The sequence below is a fragment of the Nicotiana tomentosiformis genome, chromosome 4 (assembly GCF_000390325.3).
Source record: "Nicotiana tomentosiformis chromosome 4, ASM39032v3, whole genome shotgun sequence".
Taxonomy (NCBI): domain Eukaryota; kingdom Viridiplantae; phylum Streptophyta; class Magnoliopsida; order Solanales; family Solanaceae; genus Nicotiana; species Nicotiana tomentosiformis.
The window spans coordinates 227280-252475 of record NC_090815.1 but is presented as its reverse complement, the minus strand read 5'-3'; the positions used below and the strand labels follow the sequence as shown (position 1 = coordinate 252475).

The 25196-nt window shown below is 39.2% G+C and overlaps 1 protein-coding gene across 4 annotated transcripts in view; it reads left to right on the top strand.

Annotated features, from left to right (window-relative positions):
• Positions 1–5620: 5620 nt before the first annotated feature.
• Positions 5621–25196, top strand: part of LOC104101510 (kinesin-like protein KIN-7O) — a 45020-nt gene continuing 25444 nt past the window's right edge. For 2 of the 4 annotated variants that reach the window (XM_070199458.1, XM_070199455.1), the window contains exons 1-14: positions 5621–5848; positions 5938–6027; positions 10908–11026; positions 12002–12115; positions 12211–12292; positions 18417–18484; positions 18556–18630; positions 18728–18873; positions 18950–19052; positions 19945–20025; positions 20276–20344; positions 20430–20489; positions 20559–20720; positions 23018–23074. In XM_070199458.1, coding sequence (XP_070055559.1) covers positions 5725–5848; positions 5938–6027; positions 10908–11026; positions 12002–12115; positions 12211–12292; positions 18417–18484; positions 18556–18630; positions 18728–18873; positions 18950–19052; positions 19945–20025; positions 20276–20344; positions 20430–20489; positions 20559–20720; positions 23018–23074 — 1350 coding nt within the window. In that variant the 5' untranslated portion in view covers positions 5621–5724. The remainder of the gene's footprint in view (positions 5849–5937; positions 6028–10907; positions 11027–12001; positions 12116–12210; positions 12293–18416; positions 18485–18555; positions 18631–18727; positions 18874–18949; positions 19053–19944; positions 20026–20275; positions 20345–20429; positions 20490–20558; positions 20721–23017; positions 23075–25196) is intronic. The other 2 variants (XM_070199459.1, XM_070199456.1) reach the window with 1 other exon arrangement.

Genomic DNA, 25196 nt, shown 5'->3' with positions numbered 1-25196 from the left:
TTGAAGATTACTTGAGGCCATAAATAGATCTTTTCAATTTACAGACCTTCTTTTCTTAGCCTTTAATGATGAAGCCTACAAGTTGTTCCATGTAGATTTCTTCGTTTAGTTCTCCATTGAGAAAAGCTATCTTCACGTCCATTTGATGTAATTCCAAATTCAAACGTGCAACAATAACCAAAAGTAAGCGAATTGAGGTAAACTTCACAACTGGTGGAAATGTTTCCTCATAATGTATTCCGGCTTCTTGATTAAAGCTTTTTGCCACCAATCGTGCCTTGTATCTTTCTATTGACCCATCCGTTTTGCGTTTAACTTTGAGAACCCATTTGTTCCCAATGGCTCTACGCCCAGGCGGATCATGGACTATAATTCTTCTTTCATTGCTTTCATCCACTCATCTTTTCGAGGGCCAATAAAGCCTCAATCATAGACTTTGGCTCATCCATTTTTGTGAGAGATACCAAGAAAACATAATTTCCAATTTCATAAGTACGTTTGGGTATATTTTTCCCGGCACTCTTTCATAGTTGAAATTCAGGTTCGTCAGAAGGATTTTGGGATTGAGAGTTCCCACTCTCACTCGGATCAAGAATAATATTTTGATCAATTTGATTACTAACTGTGTCAGAAGACACTTGCTGACTATCTGAGTTCAACATTTTTCAAAAATGTGACATCTCATGATTCAATCTTAGTGACACTTCTATCCTCTAATTCACCAATGAACACATACCCTTTGGAGTGTTCTAAATATCTTATAAAGATACATTTCTTACCTTTTGGACCTAATTTACCAAACTTTCTAAAAGGATCTTTTACATATGCAGCACAACCCCAATGTCATAAATCCTTTAAGTTTGGTTTATGACAGTCCATAGCTCATAAGGAGTGGAAGAAACTGATTTAGAAGGCACTTTGTTCAATATGTAGGATGCAGTCAATAACGCATCTCCCCAAAAGGAGATAGGTAAATTTGCATGCGCCATCATGGACCTTATCATGTCCAGTAGTGTCATATTCCTCATTTCTACTACACCATTTTGTTGAGGTGTATACTGAATAGTTAATTGTCTGGTGATTCCCTTTTCAATGCACAATTCTTCAAATTCTTTTGATAGATATTCACGCCCTCTATCAGTTCTTAAGGTCTTAATCCTTTTGTCTAATTGATTCTCAACTTCATTCAAATCCTTTTTAAAGCATTCAAGTGCTTCAGATTTATGAGAAATCAAATAGACATAACCAAAGCGTGTGAAATCATCAATGAACGTAATGAAATATAAAGCACCAGACCTAGCCCTCACATTCATTGGACCACAAATATAAAAATGAATTAATTGCAATGGAAAATTAGCTCTCTTAGCCTTTCCAAATGGTTTACTTGTAATATTTCTGGCAAGACAATTTTCACAAGTTGGCATTTCAATTTTAGAGAAAGAACTCAAATGTTCTCATTTAGCCAATCTATTTATTTGATCCTGCCCTATGTGACATAATCTTGCATGTCATGTAATAACATTAACATCATTGTTACTAGAATAACATGCCATAACACAACGGTCAACGTAATAGTTATACGTAGAAGGATTACAATCTAACACAATAAAACCATCATAATGATGTCCAAAACCATAAAAAAACATTGTCTTGAGTAATTTTAAGACCATTGCGACTAAAGTTCAAATTGAAATCTAAATCTAGAAGAACAGACAAAAAGACTAAGTTTCGTCGAATCTCTTAAACATATATGACGTCATGCAACATCAAAGATCGGCCACCACGCATGTCCATTCTGCAAGTGCCTATCCCTTTAACTTCAAGCTTTGCATTATTTCTCACATATACATGCTTTGATCCAGGTGGAACTCGACGAAACTCTTCTCTATCGCGGCTCATATGGTCGGTGGCCCCTGAGTCTACAATCCACACAGGATAAGATTCCATTAGTAAAACAGTGCTAGAAACATATATATCACTAAACAATACATTTTGAAATACTACCTTTTTCGGCTCAGTGCACTCACGAGCAAAATGCCTGGGACTTGGCAATTGTAGCACTTCATCTTGCTCTTGACTTTCTTCTTATAGAACATTTTTTCTTTCTTGGAATTTGGCTTGTTTCTTTTCTTAGAGGATCCTTCTCCGGTCTCCTTACCCTTTCCGTTATTTTTTTAGTTTCTCTTGCGCTTGAAGCTTGATATTTTTGTACCACTTGATTCTGCCACAAAGGCATCATATACAGCTTTAGCAGCACCATGTCGCTCGTCTTCAAGCTCCACATGACGAGAAACATCAGCAAAAGTTTTGATTGCATCATTGTGGGTCAAATTAACCTTCAGATGTTCCCAATTATTGGGAAGAGACCGAATCACTACATGAACCTGCTGCTCATCAGAGAGAGCATGGATATCACTTTTGAGTTGAGTAATCGTATTTGACATCACTCTTAGATGTTGCTTGACACTGTGATCATGACGTTTTTTTTACGTGTCAAACTTGATTGTCAGCTGTCGAAGGCGAGTCATAGTTGTACCCCCATATGCCTCTCTTAAGTATGCCCGCATGGCTTGAGCAGTAGGATATTGCTCACATTCGCGGATGAGATCATCATCAACTGAACTTACAATAATTCCACGTGCAGTGGATTCTTTCTTTTTCCAAATATTGTAAGTTTCCAAATCCCTCCTGTGTTGGACAATGTTACCCTCATCTGGGTGACTCATAGCATGGTTAATACTTTCAAGAGCATCTTGCTCTTCGAGTACATACCACATTTTACGACTCCATATGTCGTAATTTTTACCATTCAGTTTGTCACCCTTGTTCAAGTCAGCAATGATACTTTTCGATGCCATGTCTGTTATTAAAGACAATATTACACGTTTAACTCATCAATATATATACTACATTCAATTTATGCATGTGATTATACACTCAAGTAAATTAGTTTTAATATTAATTCTATATTAGTATAGAATCGAAAGGTCACTACGTTTTCATTCATCATCTATATCTAAATATTTTAATTAATATTAAATTCACTTCTTAGTGTGTACTTTATTTCAAGCCTCAACCCATTAAAAAAAATATAATAAACAATGTATGTAACTGGTGAGACAAATAACTTAATTTAAATTTCATTAAGATAAAATACATAATAACAATTTACATGTTTGCTAAGACATACATGTACCAATCGAATCCTAACTCTTGTACATACACGCTAAAAGGTGCACTAGGCAAAATATCATGATAAATCTCAGTTAAAATTTCGCCCTAAGGCTCTCGAAGAGAGTCTGCTAAAATAGCTAATGCTTCCCCATCGGTAATTTCTATGTAATTAGCCAGTTCAACTCTTTTTAACTTAAAAATATACATGTTCAGGAATGGAAGTATCATGGCCCATTTTAAATTCCTTAAACTCCCTAAATTTCTTTTCTCCTTCCCTTCATTCAACCCTTCGATCCCTTAACTCATTTTGTCTCGCCCTTGGGACATTCCTGATGACTTTAGGCTCCGAGTTATAATTATTATAGAAATAAGTCATGCGACGACGTACCCTTCTACGTTGTCCCCTTCCTTGACTTCGAGAACTCCCACTTGGAGTAATTCGAACTTGTCCCTGTTCAGCCACATCTGAAATAGGACCAAGGAAATAATAAGAATGGCTACAACCATCAAATATGACAACATATGCCACAATAACTCGTAAAAGTATATCAATGTAAGGGATTAATGCTAAACTAATTTTCTATATTAAGTAGATAAAAATTCACTTTTTTAGTTTCAACAGGTGAAAGCATATTATGAGAACAAAATGCTTATGAACCAGAAATACATGTTACGTGTGACTTAGGTGCTATTAAGATTGTCTAATCCAAATATCAAATTGTAGAGCATTAGTAGCCGATGAGTAATTAAAACAACTACTAATTGACTCGGTTTGACAAAATATCTCAATCTTGAATCTCTCATTTAGCACAGTAAAATTTGCATTCCAACATTAGCAAATTACAATATTAAAAGCAGTTTCAATGCAAAATACTTTTAAAATTATTATAACTTTTAACAAAGAGATTCGGCATACATACACCTCGTCTGCTAAAATAACCTCCAATCCTGAGATATTATGCTAATTTCTAAGGGAGTTCATAGCAAAAGTTGGAAATTAAGACTCTAATAGCCATAATCACTTCATAAGCAAATATCAGGAAAACAAAACTAGTAAGAAGTGGAAATTAAGGCAATGAAGCAAATTAGTAGAGCAACCAATTTTCAATTAAGTTTTATCAGAAACAAATATTCTCTTTAGAATAAAATTACTGCAACATACTGCAATTCATTTTCTGAAAAAAATTGCTTTGGAACAAACAATGATTGGAGGCGAAATTTTTCAACAAAGTTTTCTATTATTCCATGTTTAAAGAATCAAGAAACAACGCTGGCTCTAATGCCAATGATAGTTTAATAATCGCGGGGCGAGAACAACATTAACGTACCTGTCAACGCAACAGAATAATTGTTGAACTCACCACCTAAAGAATTGCCCCAAATCAACCTTTGAATCACTAGGAAACAAAGTGTATTCCCACAAACTAAATGCCTCTTTATCTGTGTGTGTATTTTTATTTGGAGAAGAAAGAACACGAGAAGTTCCTTCAAGAAGGAGAAGAAGTACGTTATTTCTTGGGCAGATTGAGAGAACAATATTTTTTAGATTTTTCCCACCCCACTACTAATAGTGGTTGTATTGGTTTAAACTGCCAGGGTAACATCCCTGTAACCTTCCAATCTTATCCTCTTTCAAAACGGATCGGGTCAGTCCACATGGGCGACCCATAACTTATAACCCAATATCCTACACAAACCTTCTTTATTAGTTTTTTTTAAAACAAATATATAGTTTAAATAAGAAAGCATTTAATATGAAAATTTTTGCTGATTTTGAAATCGTGAACATTAAGAAAATTAAATGACTATTCACTAATATTAGTAAAATAGTTAAATAACTATTTTGTTTAGTGTAAATTTTATTTTTGTAGTAGCTCTATCCAAAGACCGTAGAATAATAACTTCTTTTATAAATGTGCTTGCCTATATAATTCGGGAAAAAAATTATGTAAGGTAAAATTGTATAATTGAAATAGACAACCAAAAAAATTTAAGGACTCCTAACTCAAAAAGAATAAAAAAGAAATCTAAACTAAAGGAATAGCAAGTGCTCGAAATAAGAGATTATCTTAACCGTAAAAGGAGTTGTAATAAGTTAAACTTATAAAGGAACTCCTAAAAACCAAAAAGAATTGCAACTTTTACGCTTGCCTCATGTGTAGTTTAAACTTTAAATGAGAAAAGAATTTTAGTCTTAGGTGATTTATAATTATATTCTCAAATTATATAAATATTTAAGGTTATAAAAATCGATCAATGTTTCGAGTATATTTTAGTCGTTCAATATTTGACATAAATTATTTGTGCTTTTATAATAATATAGATAGATAGATAAATATAGATATAGATAGATATAGGTATAGATATATTGATAATTAAAGATATAGATAGTCTGATTTTTCTAATTTGTGATTAATGAACAACTTTTTTTAAGCCTTCCATAAAAAAGAACTCCAATTGAATATTGGCGGAAGAGTCCCCGGGCGGGAAAATCAGCAAATCTGAGACTTCTTCTCGGGAAGAGTTCACACTTCACCCTAAGGAATCAGGATGGAGAGAATCCACGTGTCTGTGAGAGCGAGGCCTCTGTCGCCGGAAGATGCAAAGTGCAGCCCCTGGCGAATCTCCGGCGACTCTATCTTCATTCCCAACCAGCCCGCCAAGTTTGATTTTGGTTCGCTCTCTCACTTCTCTCTCTAGGTTTTCCCCCTTTTCTCATCATCTACTCATTTTGTTTCTTCACTTTTTTCTTTGGATATGCAGATAGAATCTTCGGGGAGGAATGCACAACGCTTGAAATCTACAAAGCTCGAACTAAAAATATTGTTTCTGCTGCAATTCAAGGATTTAATGGTATTTTACGCCTCCCTTTTACTTAATTTTTGGCATTTGTTGTAATTGTCGTCTTATTTATTTTTCACTTCTGCCGGTCGCCGGGCACAAGTTTGGAATGCAGTTTTCCTTTCCTTTTATTTTTGAACTAAAAACACTGTACCTGTTACTATTTGAGCTCCTAAGACACTTTAATAGAGAGATGTTGCGCGTTTAAAATTTAAGAATGAACTCAGTGCAGTTGGGAAGACCAGAAGGTTAGCAACAAAAAGTTAAACATTAAAGAGCTCTGTTAGGAAAATGTCTTGTATTTTTCCTATTCAATTTGGTAAGTTGTTTGGTGGCAATTTGTTTTTAAGTTACAGTACGTTGGTTGTCAAAATGTCAGTCCGGTGCACAAAACATCCCGCATTCACGCAGTATCTGGGAAAGGACCACACTCCTAGGGGTGTAATGTCGACATCCTACCCTAATGCAAGCATTAGTGGCTGTTTCCACGGCTCGAACCGGTCACATGGAGACAACTTTATTATTGCTCCAAGGCTCCCCTTCTGTAGGTTGGTTGTCAACTTGATTACAAATTAGAGTAAGTTGACTTGCAACTGGATTACTAACCTGGAGTAAGTTAGCTTGCCACTTGATTTTGACCTAGAGTGAGTTGGCTTGCAGCTTGGTTACAACTAGAAGCCAGTTGTCTTGCAACTTGATATGAATCGAAGTCCATGAAAACAAGATTCCAATTGATTGGGTACGATGTTGAAAAATGTTAAATTGACTTTATATTATAAGCTACATGGAAAACAAATATTAAAGTAGTGGCTGAAAAGTTGATTTAACAGAGAGAATATCCCATTGAGTTCTAAATTTGAATAGTGTAGTAATTTTGAATTATTGAAAGCTTGAAATTTGTATATAAGAGGAATAGCGTCAAATATTTTGGGACGTCCCAAAATGAAAATAGTGTCGTATAAATTGGAAAAGAGGAAGTATATAACTAATAACACTCACATACTATGTGAAGAAGATATATTACGATTGAAATTCTTTAAGATCATTATCCTTGTGTTTGAAATGATTTCTAGGTTGCAAATGATTCTAGCAAAAAGTTGTGAGGATAGAGTAAGTGAGAGGAGTTCTGGTTTTGCAAGATTAGCAAAATACATAAGACATATCTGCGCTTGCCATTAGGAGCAGGTCACAAATCAGTTGACATCTGACATGGAGTTATTGGCAAAGCAGAGAGGAAAGCATCAAACTGGAATAGACAATTTTTGTCTTTGATTTAGAAGGATGGTGATGATCGGAAAGTTGAAAGAGTGGGACAATTGTTGACGAAGCTTAGGAGTTAAGCAAGGGACCAAGCTCCATTATCTGGTACAACAACAACTATGCCGTAGTTCTAAACAAGTTGGGGTTGGCTGTACGAAACCTCATTGACCATGTTTATAATTAATTCATCTAAACCAATCTTATACAAAATAAAAATAAAAGTGTTAGACATTCTATCTAAAAAAAATCTAATAGGGCAAGAAGACTCCTACAAAATGCAGGACTTAAAATAAATATACTAACATGATTAAAGCATATTTCTATATTTATTGGTGTCATACATATACAATTATACATATTTTTCTTCCATTTTTGCTCTATCTTTTGCAAGTATGCATGGATTCCAAGAGATTTTAGGTCTTTCGAGACAACTCCTTCAATGTGATTTTAGGTCTACCTTGTCCTCCACTAACACCTTTATTCAGCATGGTTTATATTGCATTGATTCCATAAAAACCAAAATCACTTGATCGGTACATGTACATACATCAACCAAGTCAACATAAAACTCAAGATATTTCTTCGAATCATGAAATGAAGAGATTCTACTAGTTTCCTAAACTAAATTCTTGGAGAAGAAAGAATTTTCTTTTGATCCCACTTACTAAGTTTCTTGTTTTTACTTCCACGGACCGATGCATTTGGAGGTCGATGCAGGATATGATAAAAATATCTCAAGAACATTCTCTCATTTTACTGTGTGCTACTTGCAACTTCTGGCGAATATGATCCATTTTTAAGTTTGTCTAATCTTGCATGACTGCACATCCCTCTTAGCATCTGCATCTCGACACTCATTTTATGGACGTGTTAGACTTTAGCAACCGAACATTCACTCTCATATAATATTACTGGCCTTACAACTATTTTATAGAACATACCATTCACTTTGGTAGGCAATTGTCCATTTCAGCCATTCGATTCTGATTCTTTGTGTAACATTTTCTTCTATCATTACATATGCTAGAACAATGAGCCTAGAGATCTGGTCTAGAAATATAGATATGTAGTTCATTGTGAAAGATTTCTCTAAAGCTTTGATTTTCAATTCCTTTTATAGTCCACAACGACATCAAAATAAGATTTATGTTAAGAAAATAACCTTACATCTAACTCAATTCTAATAACTAGCCATGAAATGAAAATTGCCCAAGACTTTAAAGTGATTACAACCTATATCCTCAACCAATATGGGATTCTAACCCCCTAGTATGCTCAGTATAAGACATGTAGGGTGTAGATATGAGGCCAATATTGGGTAATCAAATATCATGGATGAGTTTGACTCAGATACCATGTTAAAAAAATGGACCTACGACCTAACTTAATCCCAAAAGGTAAGCTACTGAGGTGAAGATTACCTAAGACCATATAAGAGGCGCTATACCATATCCTTAACCAACGTGGGAATTTTAACAATTTGAAAAATCAAAGCCCATTATTAGGACATGTTTTTGTTGAGAGGAAATCAGTGACGTTTTTCTACGCAAAAACTTATAAAAAAGAGGTCTGGATGTTTTGCTGTTAAAGTGGGCTTGGCCCGTGAGGCTAGCGCAACCCAACCGATTATTTGGATAGGGTTGGGCTTAGATTTGTTGACCCATTCAGAAGAACCGAGGCTATTAGGTCTGACCCCAAGTCAGCCAGATGACCATTGAGGCTTGGCTGCGATTGGGCTCATGCCAGCTTATGAGCCAATTTTAATAGAAAAAAATAGAAATAGCGGGTTGGCTATTGATAATCATAAAACACAAATAGCTGGACAACAATTACTATTTGCAGCCGGATAGCCACATTATTTTGTAGCCAAAAAATTAACATAAATCATTGAAACCCCACCCTTCTACCACTTCACTGTCCTCTTCACAACCATCTCCATCTTTCTCTACCATAAACAAACAACAACAATTTGGTACTCATACTTAAACAACAAAGAGAGAGAGAGACACACACAAAGAAAGAAGCAATTTCACAGCGCCACATCTGGAACAAATGAAGCCAATCCCAAATAATAAACTAGGATATCAGGAAAGTGAATGTTTAATTACAATTTTGCGATGGGGAGATCGACGAGGATGTCACGCACTATATAGAGGTGAGGTGGATGAAATTGAGGTTAGCATCTGGAGTCCTGTGTGACAATAATGTGCCTCCAAAACTTAAAGTTAAGTTCTATAGAGCGATGGTTAGACCGGCGATGTATGGGGCTGAGTGTTGGTTAGTCAAGAATTCACATATCTAAAAGATGAAAGTAGCAGAAATGAGGAGGTTGAGATGGATGTGCGGGCACACTAGGCTGGATTAGATTAAGAATGAAGATATTCAGGAGAAGGTGTGCGTGACTCCCATGGACGACAAGATGCGGGAAGCAAGGCTTAAATGGTTCGGGCACGTGCGGAAGAGAGGCCTAGATGCTCCGGTTAGGAGGTGTGAGTGGTTGGCTTTGGCGGGTACGAGAAGAGGTAGAGGGCGGCCTAAAAAGTATTGGGGTGAGATGATCAGGCAGGACATGACGCGATTTCATATTTCCGCGGACATGGCTCTTGATAGGAAGGTGTGGAGGTTGAGCATTACAGTTGAATGTTATGAGGTAGTCGGGCGTTTTTCAACTTCGTACCAAGGTGAGGCTACTCTGATAGTGTTTTGTCTTGGACTGCTAGTGGTTTATGTTGTATTCATACTATTTTTTCGTTTTTTCATAGTACCGGGTCATTATTACTGGTTATTATTATTGCTTTTCCATCTATTTTCTGTCTCTTACGATGTTGATATTATTTTTCTAGCTTCTGTTGCTGTTACGGATCTATTGTCTCTTTTCATCTTCTTGAGCCGAGGGTCTTTCAGAAACAACCTCTCTACTCCTCCGGAGTAGGGGTAAGGTCTGCGTATACACTACCTTCCCCAGACCCCACTTGTGGGATTTTACTGGGTTTTTATTGTTGTTGTAGTTTATAATGCATATGCATTTATTATACATATTATACATTGAGGTGAAAGATTGGGACTCTGTTTTCAAACATCTTTTGGAGTGCAATGGATGATGCCTAAGGATGTGGAGAGTTTGCTGCTATGTTGGGTTAGACAGAGAGTTTGAAAAGAGCTGAGACATATCTAGAGGACTGTCCGGTCTGCATCATGTGGTCTAGTTGGCTTAAAGGAATAAAAGATGTTTGAGGATAAGAAAGCACTCATCTTTTGTAAAGTATAAATGCATACATAGTCTATTCCCGGGTAGGCTGCCTACAGTCACTCCCTTGGGGTGTGGCTCTTCCCTGGACCCTGCGTGAATGCGGAATGCTTAGTGCACCGCGTTGCCCTTTTAAATGCATACATAGTCTATGACTCTATTCTTCTGGTGTCGGATCACACATCACAGGTTAGAGGATATGGCATAGCTTGTTGACTTTTTTTGGGGGGGGCTCTATGATGTTAAAGATGTAACGGTGCCACTGTAATGTCCTTTTCTGTACCTCTTGCAGTACCTCCTGCTTGGTACTAGCTTTACCTAACTTCATAAAAAGAAAATATATGTTTTTTAATCTACTGATCCGCCTACTTATCTTCTTTTGCAGGGACTGTCTTTGCATATGGTCAGACAAGTAGTGGAAAGACACATACTATGAGAGGATCAGCAAACGAACCTGGAGTCATCCCTATGGCTGTGCAAGATCTGTTTAATTTCATTGGAGAGGTTCGGCATTGTCATTAGATCAATTTGCACTCCTTCAACCATTAATTGCATTCATGTCGCCTTCATATTTTTGTCATTCTTTAATGATAACTTTGTCTGCAACTTCAATAGATTGAAAAGAAATAAGTTTATTTACTGGACAACAACTTGTCATAAAGGCGATTCTAGGTCTTTTTTCAAGTTTTAAAGTCATTTTGCGGTTCTTGCAGTTACTATTTTCTGAAATTTGCTTATGTTTTCCTATAAAACTGCTCCATAGTTTAGGACTTGGTGAAGAGGAGTTTTAGGGGACACCAAGGAAAGCAATTTCTTCCAGCTACATCACACGTGTGGCACAAAACATTAGATTCTTATGCTTCAGCTTAGTACACTGGGGAATCCTCAAAATGAGTCAAACACTAGCTAGCTGAGACTTGACAGTCAACCAGATTTTTTCTCTTTATTTCTTATGTCTCCAACAGTTTTATGATAGTTGCAACCTCTATACAGACAGTTCCAACAATCGAATCAAAGAAAAAAGGCACTAAACCTATTTGGCGAAAGAAAGATAGGAAATGAGCATATTGATTCATCTATTTGCAGCTCAAGGATTGAAAGTCTTAGCGTCTTGATTCCCTTCTTAACCTGAAATGAAATGAACATAGGGAAAGATTGATCATCGGATTCATTTCCTTGTTAGAAAGAGCCCAAGAGTGACTTTTTGATAGAAAAGATACTGCCCTGATGAGTGATGAATAAGGGAAGTGACAAGCCTCTTCTGTTTGTGCTGATTTAAGTTCGGTTTTTCGATTGCATAAGAAACTAATGAAATATCATCTTTTATGACTTATCAAACGTTTTTAAAAAAAATATGTTGCACTGTTGTCCTGTGCAACATGCTCATTCCTTAGAAACTTCTTTAGTACATGAAGTCGGTTCTGCCTTTTCAAAAATTTATTAAGTACCAATGTATGATATTGTTTCCTGGAATTTTAGGAAAGGGATAGAGAGTTTCTTCTACGGATGTCGTATATGGAAATCTATAATGAGGAGATAAATGATTTGTTGGCTCCAGAGCACCGAAAGTTGCAAATCCATGAAAGTGTAGAGGTAATGATTGTTTTAGTTTCGCATCATTGTTTTGTAGTTGCACATGAACTGTCAGCATAGTTTGGCTTTCATCCTGTTGCTGATCTGGCATGTAGCGGGGAATATTTGTCGCTGGCTTAAGGGAGGAAATTGTCGCCTCTCCTGATCAAGTGCTTGAACTCATGGATTTTGGAGAATGTGAGTTAAAAGTATCATCAATTTGTGTATGTCCTCTCATAATTGTTTTTTTGATAAGGTAAATTGTATTAATCAAAAGGGAGAAAAAACTCCCGCATACGAGAAGTATACAAAAAGTAGAGAATTTATATCAGAACATGATTCTCTACAAATGACGCCCAATCTTCTACACAAGTAGGGGCTACATGTGTGCACCAAAAGGCTATCAAAGATAAAAGACTATTCTAAAGGTGTGAAAACGGAGACTCAATCCCCTAAAAAACTCTCCTATTTCTCTCTCCCCAGACTAACCACATGAGAGCTAACAGGGCGAACTTCTACGCCTTTTGCTTGCTTCTTCTACGGAAACCGGCCCAGCTATATAGTATTTCCTTTACAGTGTTTGGCATCACCCATTGAACACCAAAAAGATTCAGGATTGCCCTCCATAAACCCCAGGACATAGGGCAATGCAACATAAGATGATCAACTTCTTCCCCTGAGCTTTTACACATGTAGCACTAACTAACATGTGTAATTCCTCTCTTTCGCAGATTTTCAGATGTCAAGATCACTCCCCTCGCTGCTAGCCATGCAAAGAAGCACACCTTCGTGGGCGCCTTAGGAATCCAAATCGATGAGTATGCGAAAGTAGTCTCCTGTCTCACCAACATACTCTGGTAGAAGGACTTTACGGTGAACAAGCCATCGCCACGCAACCTCCATCTCCAAGAATCATAAGATGGATGGGGCATATCTTGCCCGTATAGCAGAGCCAACAAATTTTGGAGCTCCGCAATCTCCCAATCTTGCATGTTCCTTCTAAAAGAGAGGTCCCATACTATCCCCTTCATGCTCCTTGCGAATTTGTTGGACCATCAATTCCTTCTGGTTTGAAACTCTGAAGACGTGAGGGAAAGAGACCCTCAGAGTAGCCTCTCCACACCACCTGTGATTCCAAAAGCTGATTCTCCTTCCATCTCCCACCTTGTAAGTGATGTTGCCATAGAAAACTTCCCAGTTCTTCATGATGTTCCTCCACATGCCACACCCGAACGGTGCTGTGATTGCCTTGGTCCTCCAACCCCGTCCTGTGGAATCGTACTTTTCTGCTATGACCTCCCTCCATAGAGCATGCTCTTCTACCTCGAATCTCCACAACCACTTCCCCAACAAAGCTCTGTTGAATACCCTGAGATCTTTTACTCCAAGTCCACCCCACTTCTTTGGGGAAGTGACTGTCTGCCAATTCACTAGATGAAACTTTCTAGTTCCATCTGCCGCATCCCAAAGAAAATTCCTTTGAAGCCGCTCCAGTTTTTCTGTGATGCTCACAGGTGCTTGCAACAGGGATAAGTAATAGGTAGGGATACTCGACAAAGTGCTTTTAATAAGCACTTCCTTACCGCCTTTTGACAAATACCGTTTTTGCCAACCTGCTAATCGTTTTTCAACCCTTTAAATGACTGGATTCCAAACAGTAGTATCATTTTGCAAAGCGCCCAATGGTAGACCCAGGTAAGTAGTGGGAAGAGAGCCCATCTTGCATCCGAGAACATGAGACAAAGCATCAATGTTAGCAACCTCACCTACCGGGAAAATCTCACACTTGCCGAGGTTAATTTTGAGTCCTGATACTATCTGAAACCACTGCAGTACCTGCTTCAGGCAGGTCAATTGGTCCATATCGGCATCACAAAAAACCAGGGTGTCATCCGCAAAAAGCAAATGAGAGACCCTTCGGGCACTGAGCACCCCGATCGGAGCTGAGAATCCTCTCAAGAAGCCTCCACTCGCTGCACGATCTATCATTTTACTCAGAGCATCCATCACTAAAATGAATAGCATGGGGGATAGGGGGAGGCCCCCTGGAGCTGCCAAAGAAACCACACGGGCTACCATTAACCAGGACAGAGAATCTTACTGATGAAATGCAGAACTTGATCCACCCCCTCCATATTTCCCCAAACCCCATCCGCTTCATAATGAAGTCCAGGAACTCCCAATTGACATGATCGAAAGCCTTCTCAAGGTCCAACTTGCACAGTAATCCGGGTTCTCTATTTTTCCTTCTGGAGTCTACAAGTTCATTTGCCACCAGAGCAGCATCCAGGATCTGCCTACCTTCCACAAACGCATTCTGGGAGGACGAAACAGACACGTCAAGAACCTTCCTGAGTCTGTTGGAGAGCACTTTAGAAATAATCTTGTAAATGCTCCCCACTAGATTGATAGGCCTATAGTCTCTGATGCAATATGCGCCTTCTTTCTTAGGCACAATGGTAATAAAAGAAGCATTGATGCTTCTCTCGAAAGCATCATTCACGTGGAAGTATTCGATGGCTTCCATCAACTCCCCCTTAACGGTGTCCCAACAGAGCTGGAAGAAGACCAAGGAGAAACCATCAGGCCCAGGGGCCTTATCACCAGCACAACTCGACACAGCATCGTGCACCTCCTCCTCCTCGAAAGCTCTTTCTAGCCACTCATTGTCTCCCTCCCCTATGTGGTTGAAACTCTATTCCCCCCAAAGTAGGCCTCCAACTAACTTCTTCTTTGTATAAGTTCTCATAAAACCCCACTATCGCCCCTTTTACCTCCTCATCTCCCTCGATCCTCACCCCATCTACAACAAGGGACTCTATGAAGTTTCTCCTTTGATTTGTAACGCAACCCTGTGGAAGAACTTGGTATTCGAATCCCCCTCCTTTAACCAGAGCGCCCTTGATTTTTGTCGCCAACTAGTCTCTTGAGCTATTGCTAACTCGACTATTTCACTTTTAACCTTCCCCAATCTCACTTTCTCAGGTTCATCTAGCTCCCTCGCCCCTTCCCCTCTCTCTAATTCCTCCAATTCATGCATAAGCTCCCTTATTTTGACCTCCACCCTCTCGAAGACCTCCTTATTCCACCTAATAATATCTCCCTTGAGCAATTTGAGTTTCTTCGACAGACGGAATGAGGGTGACCCTAATACCCCGTAGCTGGTCCACCATTCTTGCACTTTGTCACAAAATCCTGGCACTTTCAACCACATGTTCTCGAACCGGAATGGAGCACGGACTCCCTCCCTCTGCATCCATCTAGCAAGATGGGCAAGTGATCCGAAGTTAGCCTAGGTAAAGGGGTCTGCAACACATTCGGCACCGGCTCATCCCAGGAGGACGATATCAGAAATCTATCGAGTCTGGACCTTGAGTTTGAATCCTCCGCCCTGGCCCAAGTAAACCTTTCCCCTGACAAAGGAAGATCAATGAGAAAGTGATCATTGATGAAGTCAGAAAACTCCTCCATGGCCCTCGAGATCAAATTGCACCCTAATCTCTCCTCCAGGAATCTAATAGTATTAAAGTCTCCCCCTAGAACCCATGAAATATCCCATTCCCCCATAACATTGGCAAGTTCCTCCCAGAAAAACATCTTGGACCCTTCCCCTACCGGCCCGTACACTCTCCCAAATCCCCACTCCACCCCACTCACTCTATCTTTGACGAGAGCTGCCAAAGAGAAAACTCCCTTCCTAATCTTCTTTACCTCCAAGCTTCTATCATCTCACTTAAGTAGAATGCCCCTGGCACTTCCCGCTGCTGGGATCTAGTCATATTTCACCCAACTACCTCCCAGACACTTCTCACGATCGCATCCGACAAAACTTCCATTTTGGTCTCCTGAAAATAAACTAGGTTGGCACCCCATTCCCTAACTCCCACTTTGATGATGGCCTTTTTGTTTGGGTCATTCATCCCCTGACATTCCATGAAATGATCTTAACTTCCATAAGCAACAATAGCCCCCATTTCCCCACCCCCCTAGCCGAGGTCCCTTTCTCCATGTCACACACTCGACCCCTTCTCTGATACACCACTACATCCCCAATTTATTTTTGATTAACACCTTTACCCAACTCCTTCCCCGCGCCTTCGTAACAAGGCTGTTTCTCAATCTCCCTCAACAGTTCTAGCACCCTATCTTCCTTCCCTTCAAAAGAAACACCTAAGAACTTCCCAAAGTTTAATAGTTTATCCTCCATCCATAAGGACATATCCCCTTCTCCAATCCGTGACGAATCTTCTGTAATTACCTTTCCCTTCCCCCTACCGGAAGAATGCAAGACCATGTCATTGCTAGTAATAGGAACTCTGGGTGCCGGGTGGATCACATCGTTTCTTTGAGAGGCACCAACCTCAGGAATTAATGCCTCTCTTGGAGGAGATTGTATTGTAACCCCAACACATCTAAGCACAGTGGGAGATGAGGGGACGATGGAGCTGGGTCCATCGGAGGCGGGGGGCCGTAGAATAACACCGCCAGCTTTAGCCGGTGCTGCCCCTGGAACAGTGGCCGAAGAGGGGCACCAGTCCCTAGTGCTTGGTGAAGAAATAACACTGTGTGAGGCATCATTGGTAGAAGAAGGAGGAGTGACTGCTCCCATATGTTTAGGAGCCTAATCGGACGCAGCTTGATATAATCTGGGCCGCTCCTTTGGATCGATTATAATAGAATTGGGAAAAATTGCTGGGCCCATGTGTGGAGGCCCAGGCCTATGCTTGCTGAAATCTTGCCCGACCCTATGATAGTTAATAGAGGACCGACCCATTCTGCCTTTCCAGTCCGCATCACTAACCCATTCACGTCTTTTCTTCCTGTTAAAATTTTGTCTTCTTCTCCCAAAATCAAACCTCCCGTCACTTCTTGATCTACCGTCTGATTCCAGCTTAGTCCACTTATCCGGTGAGCCCTTCCCTCCCCTCAGAAAGTGATTTCCCCTTCCCTCCTTTCTATTTGACCTTTCCTCTTCTTCCGCCAAAATCACAGGCATAAAGATAGGGCGAAATTCAGGGATCAACCAAACCCTGTAGCTCAAGTAGCCATCTTCCACCACAGTGGAGACAAGGATTCTGCCCCCTTTCCTCATCACAATCCTTACTCGCGAGAGATCGTGCAAGCTGCAAGTGACATCAATGAAACCCCCACAGATTTTCCCAACCTTCTTGAATAGGTCAAGACACCAGAGGTGCACCGGGAGACCGACCATGTTGACCATCAATGTTTTGAGACACCCATCGTGCTCCACCCATTTGTCTAACTTTAAGAAATTCCCGTCGAACCACCTGTTTCCTCTGACAAGAATTTCTGACGCTTGAGACTCGTCGACAAATCGAAAGAGATATTGTGTGTCCCCCAGTTGCGATATTTTCGGCCCGTCCTTGACGTTCCATGCCTCTGCTGCCCAGTTCCTAACAGCTTCTGGAGAACCAACCCACCCAATCAAACAAGAGTCCAAGAAACCTTTACGCCTGAGAGTGTGCTCCTCGGACAACGAGAAGTGTGGCTCCTGCCCTACGTCAAGCTTTCGCTGGCATCTTCCCCTAAGTTCGAGGGCTGGCCAAGATGCAGCTTTGCTAAAAGACATGCTTTCCAATTTTCTAGATTCTAGGGAGAAGTAGGAGCTTCTCTCTGAAGAGTCCGTCATGGCTAAACCAAGAGCCTCGCGAGGAGACTGACTGAAGAAGAGAAAGTGAGAGGGAGTGAAATCTGGCCGGAAAAAGACACCTCTGTCGCCGGAAAATAGCAAAAGTGATCGGAAGTTGGAGGTTGATGGATGGGTGAGATCGGAACAGCTTCGCGAAGAGGCTGTCTGAAGGAAAAAAATTGGGATTTGGCCTGGAAAGGCGTCACGCGCCGGCGCGTGGGCTAGGGGTGGTCAGAGATCTGCCGCGAGTGACGGCGCGTGGGGTGTCAGATCCCGGCGATTCTTGCTGGGGTGGTGTCGCGACAAGGTTGGCTCTCGGATGGTGGTGGTGAGGTCCTAGGATTCATGATTCATGGTGGTGGTGAAGGGATGGGTTGGGGTGTCTGTCCCTACCGCATATGCAAGAAGGGCTGTTGATTATCCTCTCATAATTGTTTTTCTTTGAAAGTATCTTATATGCTCCAATTTATCTAATAACAAAGGCTCCACTGTGAATATTGGTCTTGAGAGCATACTGCCAAACATTTCCGTGCCCTAAAGATTTGGTTTTCATCTTTAAAGAAGTGCTGCTTCCAAAATCCCCTCTTGTTCTTCTGCCTTATTATTGGCTACTCTATCTCGAATGAATGTCAGCTTCAGCAAGAGTAGAAGTCCTCACAGTTTGTTTTGCAGGTCATCGACATATTGGAGAAACTAATATGAATGTATACAGCAGTAGGTCACACACAATTTTCCGGATGGTAAGATACGCTTGAGTGACTATACTAAGATATGAGAAATACATTCACGTCTTAAAATTTATACTTAACAGATAATTGAGAGTAGGGAGAAGGCTGAAGATACAAAAACAGACAATTCTTGTGATGCAGTCCGTGTATCTGTTCTGGTATGCAGTATGAAGTTCTTACATTCTCTTTTTAAGATGCTATTATTTATGTAGAAAAATCTATAAGGATGCTCTTTCTGTCCTCACATTTTCCCAGAACCTGGTGGACCTTGCTGGTTCAGAACGTGCTGCCAAAACCGGAGCAGAAGGTGTTCGCCTAAAAGAAGGTTCCCACATCAACAAAAGCTTGATGACTTTAGGAACTGTAATAAAAAAACTAAGTGAAGGTGCTGAGAGTCAAGGGTAAGTTTGTTATGTGTTGACTTTGGTTCCGTAAAGCGTTCTCCTACTTGTACTAATGTGTTATGCAATCTTGCAGGGGTCACGTTCCGTATCGAGACAGTAAACTAACACGTATCTTGCAACCTGCACTGGGTGGAAATGCAAACACTGCCATCATATGTAATATCACTCTTGCCCAGGTAAATGTTTTGTGCTTAATATATTTATGGTAGGCTGAAAAGCACCTATAAAATACATAAGTCCTTGTGTTGGTGCACAACATTCTCTATGGAATCTTCAATTTCATAATTTTTTTTTTGATTTCTTTAGAGAACTTAAAAACAGAATAAATGAAATTTCAATGTCTATCATGTCAAAACTTTCTTAGAATATCTTTTATTAAAAAAGTTCCATGATAAAGCAATCTGCGGCTGATGGAAACTACTGCTACACTGATCTTGGTATGCTGATCTTACTGTACAATGGTAGGCATGTCTGCCTCAGATCATGTCTACTTGTATCACAATAATATGATTGTGTCCAAGTGTTTTCCCTGTAGACTTACAATTTGTATATCACCATTGCAGTTCACTACAAGTGTTTTCCTTTTAAGATTTACAAGTTATTATAGTGCTATTGTGATATCATTTTTCGGTTTTCAGCAATTTATTTAACAAAATGATTATGTAATGAACACACAAGTTGACTATCGATGAACTGGCCTTCTGTTTTCCACTTAATGCTGCTGACTTTTTGAGTACAGTAGCTCAAAATTGTCTTCGGATCATTCTTTGTCTTCTCTCATTTTTCAGTGTGGAGGGCTCGAGTACCTTTCAATTTGCGTTAACCATGATAAATATGCAATGGGACCACCTTTCAAAAATATAGTGTGTCACAGGCAGAATTTTCTTTTCATCACATATTGTGCTAGTGGATCATATAATGCTTGGATTACCATGTGTCTATGATTCTTCTTTCTTTCTTCCTTTTTTCTGCCTTTGGTTTTCTCGTGGGGCTTTCTGCTTGATGCTAGGTTCATGCTGACAGTTTCTGGTTTTCTATTTTAATAATGCATTTTCTCCTTGATGCCAGATTCATGCTGATGAGACTAAAAGTAGTCTTCAATTTGCAAGCAGGGCATTGCGGGTTACAAATTGTGTTCACGTGAATGAGGTTAGATATTTTATTGCATTCTGCACTTCATAATATTTTTTCATTACTTCAAACAATTTCCATATGGAATTCACGAAGTGCATGTCTAATTCATGCACCAGAAAGCAAGCCATCACTTAGCTTTCTTTATGCCTCTTACTCATGTCTGCTGTTAGTCTGAGTTGCTTCTGGCTTGCACTTTCTTTTTACCTTTATATGATGCCTGTTTTATTGCATCTTAACTTATCTGCAATTCTACATTTGATACCAGATATTGACTGATGCTGCATTGCTCAAGCGTCAAAAGAAGGAGATTGAGGAGCTGCGAGCAAAATTGCAGGTTGTGCAAGCAGTCAGGCCTGTTTGTTATTTAGAAATGGTTGCATTGATATGTTGACCAACCTATGTTTTTTAAACCATTGAAGGCATCACATTCAGAACATCCTGATGAAGAAATATTGAATCTTCGGAACACTTTACTGAAGGTGTGTGATGATTACTTCATAGTTGCTTTGCCAATTATATGAGTCTCAAAGGTGTAATATTTTTAACAGAGTGAATTGGAGCGGGAACGAATTGCGTTAGAGTTGGAGGAGGAAAAGAAAGCTCAGGTTGAAAGGGAGAAGAGGTTACAAGAGCAAGCCAAGAAAATTGAGAACTTGAGTTCTATGGTGCTATGCTCAAATAGGGATGAGGCTCGTGATACCTATAAAAAGGTAAGTTAGTGGATTTCAATCTCTTCATTGCTTTACTTGCTTTTGAATCCCTCCTAGAAGCACTACTGTTTAAGAGTGTAATTTCAACAAGTTGGCAGTGCTTCACTGTGTGAAATTGACAAATAAGATTCAATTTTTAACATATTGCTGGAACTTCACCTAATCTACTGCAGAGCAAAGACTCGTAAAAGCAATTAAATCATTTTTTTCAGTACAGAAGTCTTTTTTCCATCTCTTTTATCAGGTAATTGGGTTCCTAGTTCTTTTTCTTTTACCTTCTATGATCCCTTGAATCCTAGATGTGATTTCCTTGGACGCTTTCTTTATTGTTTCTCGTTACTCCCTTGATTCTGCCTCCAGTCCAGTATTAGCAAATTGGAACTGATCCTCAATTTAGTAAGTGATAGGAAATGGACATTGAGCCTAACTCAACTTCAAAAGCTAACTCATGAAGTGAGAATTGCCCAAAAACATATAAAGAGGCCAAATCACCTCTCCACAACCAATACAAGAATTCTGACACCCCTCCAGGCCTGTCAACTGGAGCATGGACAACATAATATGGGTCCAACATCGGGTACCAAGAATTGGGATGGGTGTGGTTCTTATACCAAGATAAGAAATGAACCTTGGACCTAACTCAATCCTAAAAGCTAGCTCATGAGGTGAGGATTGCCCAAGATGTGAGAATTCTGATATTAAGCTTTCTCGTTGCTCAAGTGCCTTACATTCTCTTTCAATCCTAGTCACATGAACTGGCATTGCCTACATGCAACTCCATATCAACAAGAGGTATCGGCCATATATACTCTTTTGCCCTCTTTCTCTAGCCTCACAAGTTTTGCCATATTCTTTAATTACCCAACGCTGCTTTAGATTTTGACCAGACTTAATTGCAGCATCTGGTCTATTATGGTAGCAAGTCCTAAGAGCTCTTTTGGATAATCGATAAATCCTCGAGGCCAGTTAGCAGCACAATTCGAAGCTCGGTGGATAATGAGCCTGCACCTCTTGGCTTGGGCCGCCTAACCCACACCTCATGCACTATGCTTTTACCCTTGAATAAAAGCCCTACGGACAAGTCTAGAGATTTTAAATTTTAAGGATCTTGGTTTAGATGAGATAGCCACTTTATTAATAATGTGTTATAAAGTAGTAGATGCTCTTTTTTTTAATCCTTTTTGGGGATAGGTAACTTGCAATTTTCATTGTTGAAGCTCTAAAAACCAATAGATCTTCCCTGAAACTAATTTGTCTACTGCTTCTGCTTAAATATTTGTGCAAACATATATTAGTTGGGAAATTTTGCAATGTTTCAAAAATTGCCCCTTCCAGGGTGCGTCTCAAGGCTAGGTGAGGCCTGGTTACTGTAAGGCATCCAGGTCCAGGGGAAAAGTATGCAAGTGATACATCTTTTGTCACACGGAGTTCAACTTTTTCGTGCCCAAGCAAAAAAATAAATTTAAAGTTTCAAGTTAGTATTTTTTGCTTATTTTAGGAACCTGCAGTTTCTGCATTCATGAAATGCCCCAATAACCTCCATCAACTCCCTCTCACTATGCTCCGGCACTACTGAAAAAAGGCCAATGTGAAGCCATCAGGTCCAGGAGCCCTGTCACCAGCACAACTCTCTACTGCCTCCTACACCTCTTCCCCAATAGACCTCTCAAACCACTCACTATTTGGTTAAAATTATTCCCCCCCCCCCCCCCAAATAATCACCCTTTTTACCTCCTTCGCTCCCCATTTACCTCGAGAGAATATAAAGTTCCTCCTACGGTTTGCAACTGCTACCCTATGGAAGAACTTAGTGTTAGAATCCCTTTCTTTTAACCACAACGCCCTCAACTTTTGACTCCACATAGTCTCTTGTGCTATTGCTAACTCAGTTAACTCCCTCTTCACCTCCCCTTACCGAGTCTGAGACCTTCCAGCTAGTTTCTGCAATACAAAAAATTGAGCTCATTTGGGATTATAGTTTAAAGTAGTGGCTTTGCTCTATGCTAGATTTTTTGGGTGATATCCAATGAATTCTTAAGGATTCATAGTCCTTTCTTGGAAGAATGCCCAGGGGCATAACAAATTTTCTGTTCGAGTAGAAAATTCAAAATCTGCTACCAATTCCTAAAATAGGCCTTTTACTTTGCATTTCTGGAAAAATTGCTTATGTAATCTTAGTCAATGAGGGCAATACGACATGCATCACTCATTAGCATTTGATTTGGTCTTCTACCCTTAGCTTCCTTTTATTTCCGTTCTCTTGTGATTAATTTGATGTTATATCGTCTGCATTCTAGGATAAACGGCGATATACATGCTGTCCAGGTAACCTTTCAAGGGAGGCTTTGAAGGAGGTGAGATTTGATTTCCGTTGGTAGCATTACCATACATTATCTTTTGTTGTGTAAATAGGAGCAGTAGATTATTATTGACCATATTTGTGCAATGCTGCATCACAAGATGCATTTTATTAGTACTATGAATCTGCATCAGTAGTGTTCTTGGTGTATGAATCGACTGCCTCAGAGTACTTGAGAAATTTGTTGCTAATTTGTGTTTCAGTGAAAGTACTTGAGCATACAAGTCAATGAGATTCGAGAAAACCAAAAAGTAAGCCAACTATTATGTACATCTATAACAATTGATTGGGATAATTTCAGAGACTTCCCTCCAGGTTTCGCTTCGTAGCACTAACCTGCCTTGTGTGTTTACAATATTAAGCTTACATCCCTTTTCTCTAACTTTTTATAACAATTTTTGACATATTTATCATTATTAAACTGTTCTAATTAGTTAATTTTATAGAATATCTTCTTTATCACATTCTTTAATGATAAAAATGCAATGCATTGATATAAAGTTAGCCAAGTATGATGAAATAAAAACTGATAGGGATAATTTCATAGCCCTCCCTCTAAGTTTCGCTTCGTAACACTAACCTTGTGGTTTACGATATTATGCTTACCTCTCTTGTTTTTATTTTTTTGTAAAAATTATTTTGACATATTTATCATTAATGTAAAATAATTACAATTTGACTAGTTTTCTCTTTTCTAATATTAAACTGTTCTAATTAATTAATTTTATAAAATATCTTATTTATCAAATTCTTTAATGATAAAAAACGTGATTCATTGATAAAAATAGCCAAGTATGATGGAGTAACGATTGATAGGGATAGTTTGTAAGGCCTCCCTCAAAGTTTTGCTTTGTATTGTTTACGATATTATGCTTACTTCTCTTGTTTTGATTTTCTTATAACCATCATTTTTGACATATTTGTCATTAATGTAAAAGAATTACAATTTGTCTAAAGTCTTTTCTATGGAAACATTGACTCCAAATTCCTCTTCCACTTCCAACTCAATCTTCCCTGTGCAGTGTTGTGAAGAGCGTGAAGCGAGGAAAAACGGCAACCCCCTTTTCGCTTAAAGCGAGAAGCGAGAAGCGAAGCGCTCGCTTTTTTGAAGTGAAAGCGGATAACCAAAAGAACAACTGCATAAGACATAAGAAAGGCAATAAGAACTAAGAATAAATGATATAAAAATAAGAGGAAGGGCAATATACCATTCCAGTAAAAAATAGGCAGCATTTCAAACGAAAAAACAGTGCAAGAAAATGAAGAAGAAGAAAAGGAGAAGAATGAGAAAGAAGTACTGAAGGGAAAAAAAATGCGCCATCATTTCGCTGCTATTTAGACGCTGAAACAGTGAAAGAAAAAGAAGAAGAAGAAGAAGAAGAAGAAGAAGGAGGAGGAGGAGGAGGAGGAGGAGGAGGAGGAGGAGGAAGAAGAAATCACATACCTGGACCAAACTTGATGATCTTGAAGTTGAAAAGTGTAGAAAACTTGAACCCTAGTCGCTTCTTTCTTTCTCTGTTGCTGCTGGTCGATATGTTTTAAAAAAAGAACATCTTTTTTTTAATTAGGTTGGCAGCCCTTTAAAACAGAGAAGCGCACGCTTCTTACGCATCGCTTCGCATCGTCGCTTCTCGCTTTTTAGTGGGAAGTGAGCGCCTTTGAATACCTGCTACGCTTCAGATAGCAGAAGCGCTCGATGGGTTGCCTCGCTTCGCTTCTCCCTTTAGGCGAGAAAGCGCCCGCTTTTCACAACATTGTCCCTGCGAGCATTGGTTCCTGATTCTTCGCACACATTAAAGATATGGCATTTAAAATTTACCACTATGAGCACCAAATGAGGGCACTAAAACTCCAATCTAGAATCCTCGGAAAGCTACTTCCATTTTTTACTTTTTGCCAGGTACCATTAACTACCTTGCACTCTTTTGATCTTCTCTAAATTCTTTTTTATCACTACAAATGCATCTTCATATAATGAACTTTCTAACACGTCAGAAACCATTGAAAATAAAAATTAAATAAGACCTTCAACTTAATGGAGACTAAGGTGGAATTTTAATTTGCAGAGAAGAGGAAGAGGAAGAGGAAGAGGAAGAGGAAGAGGAAGAGGAATCTGA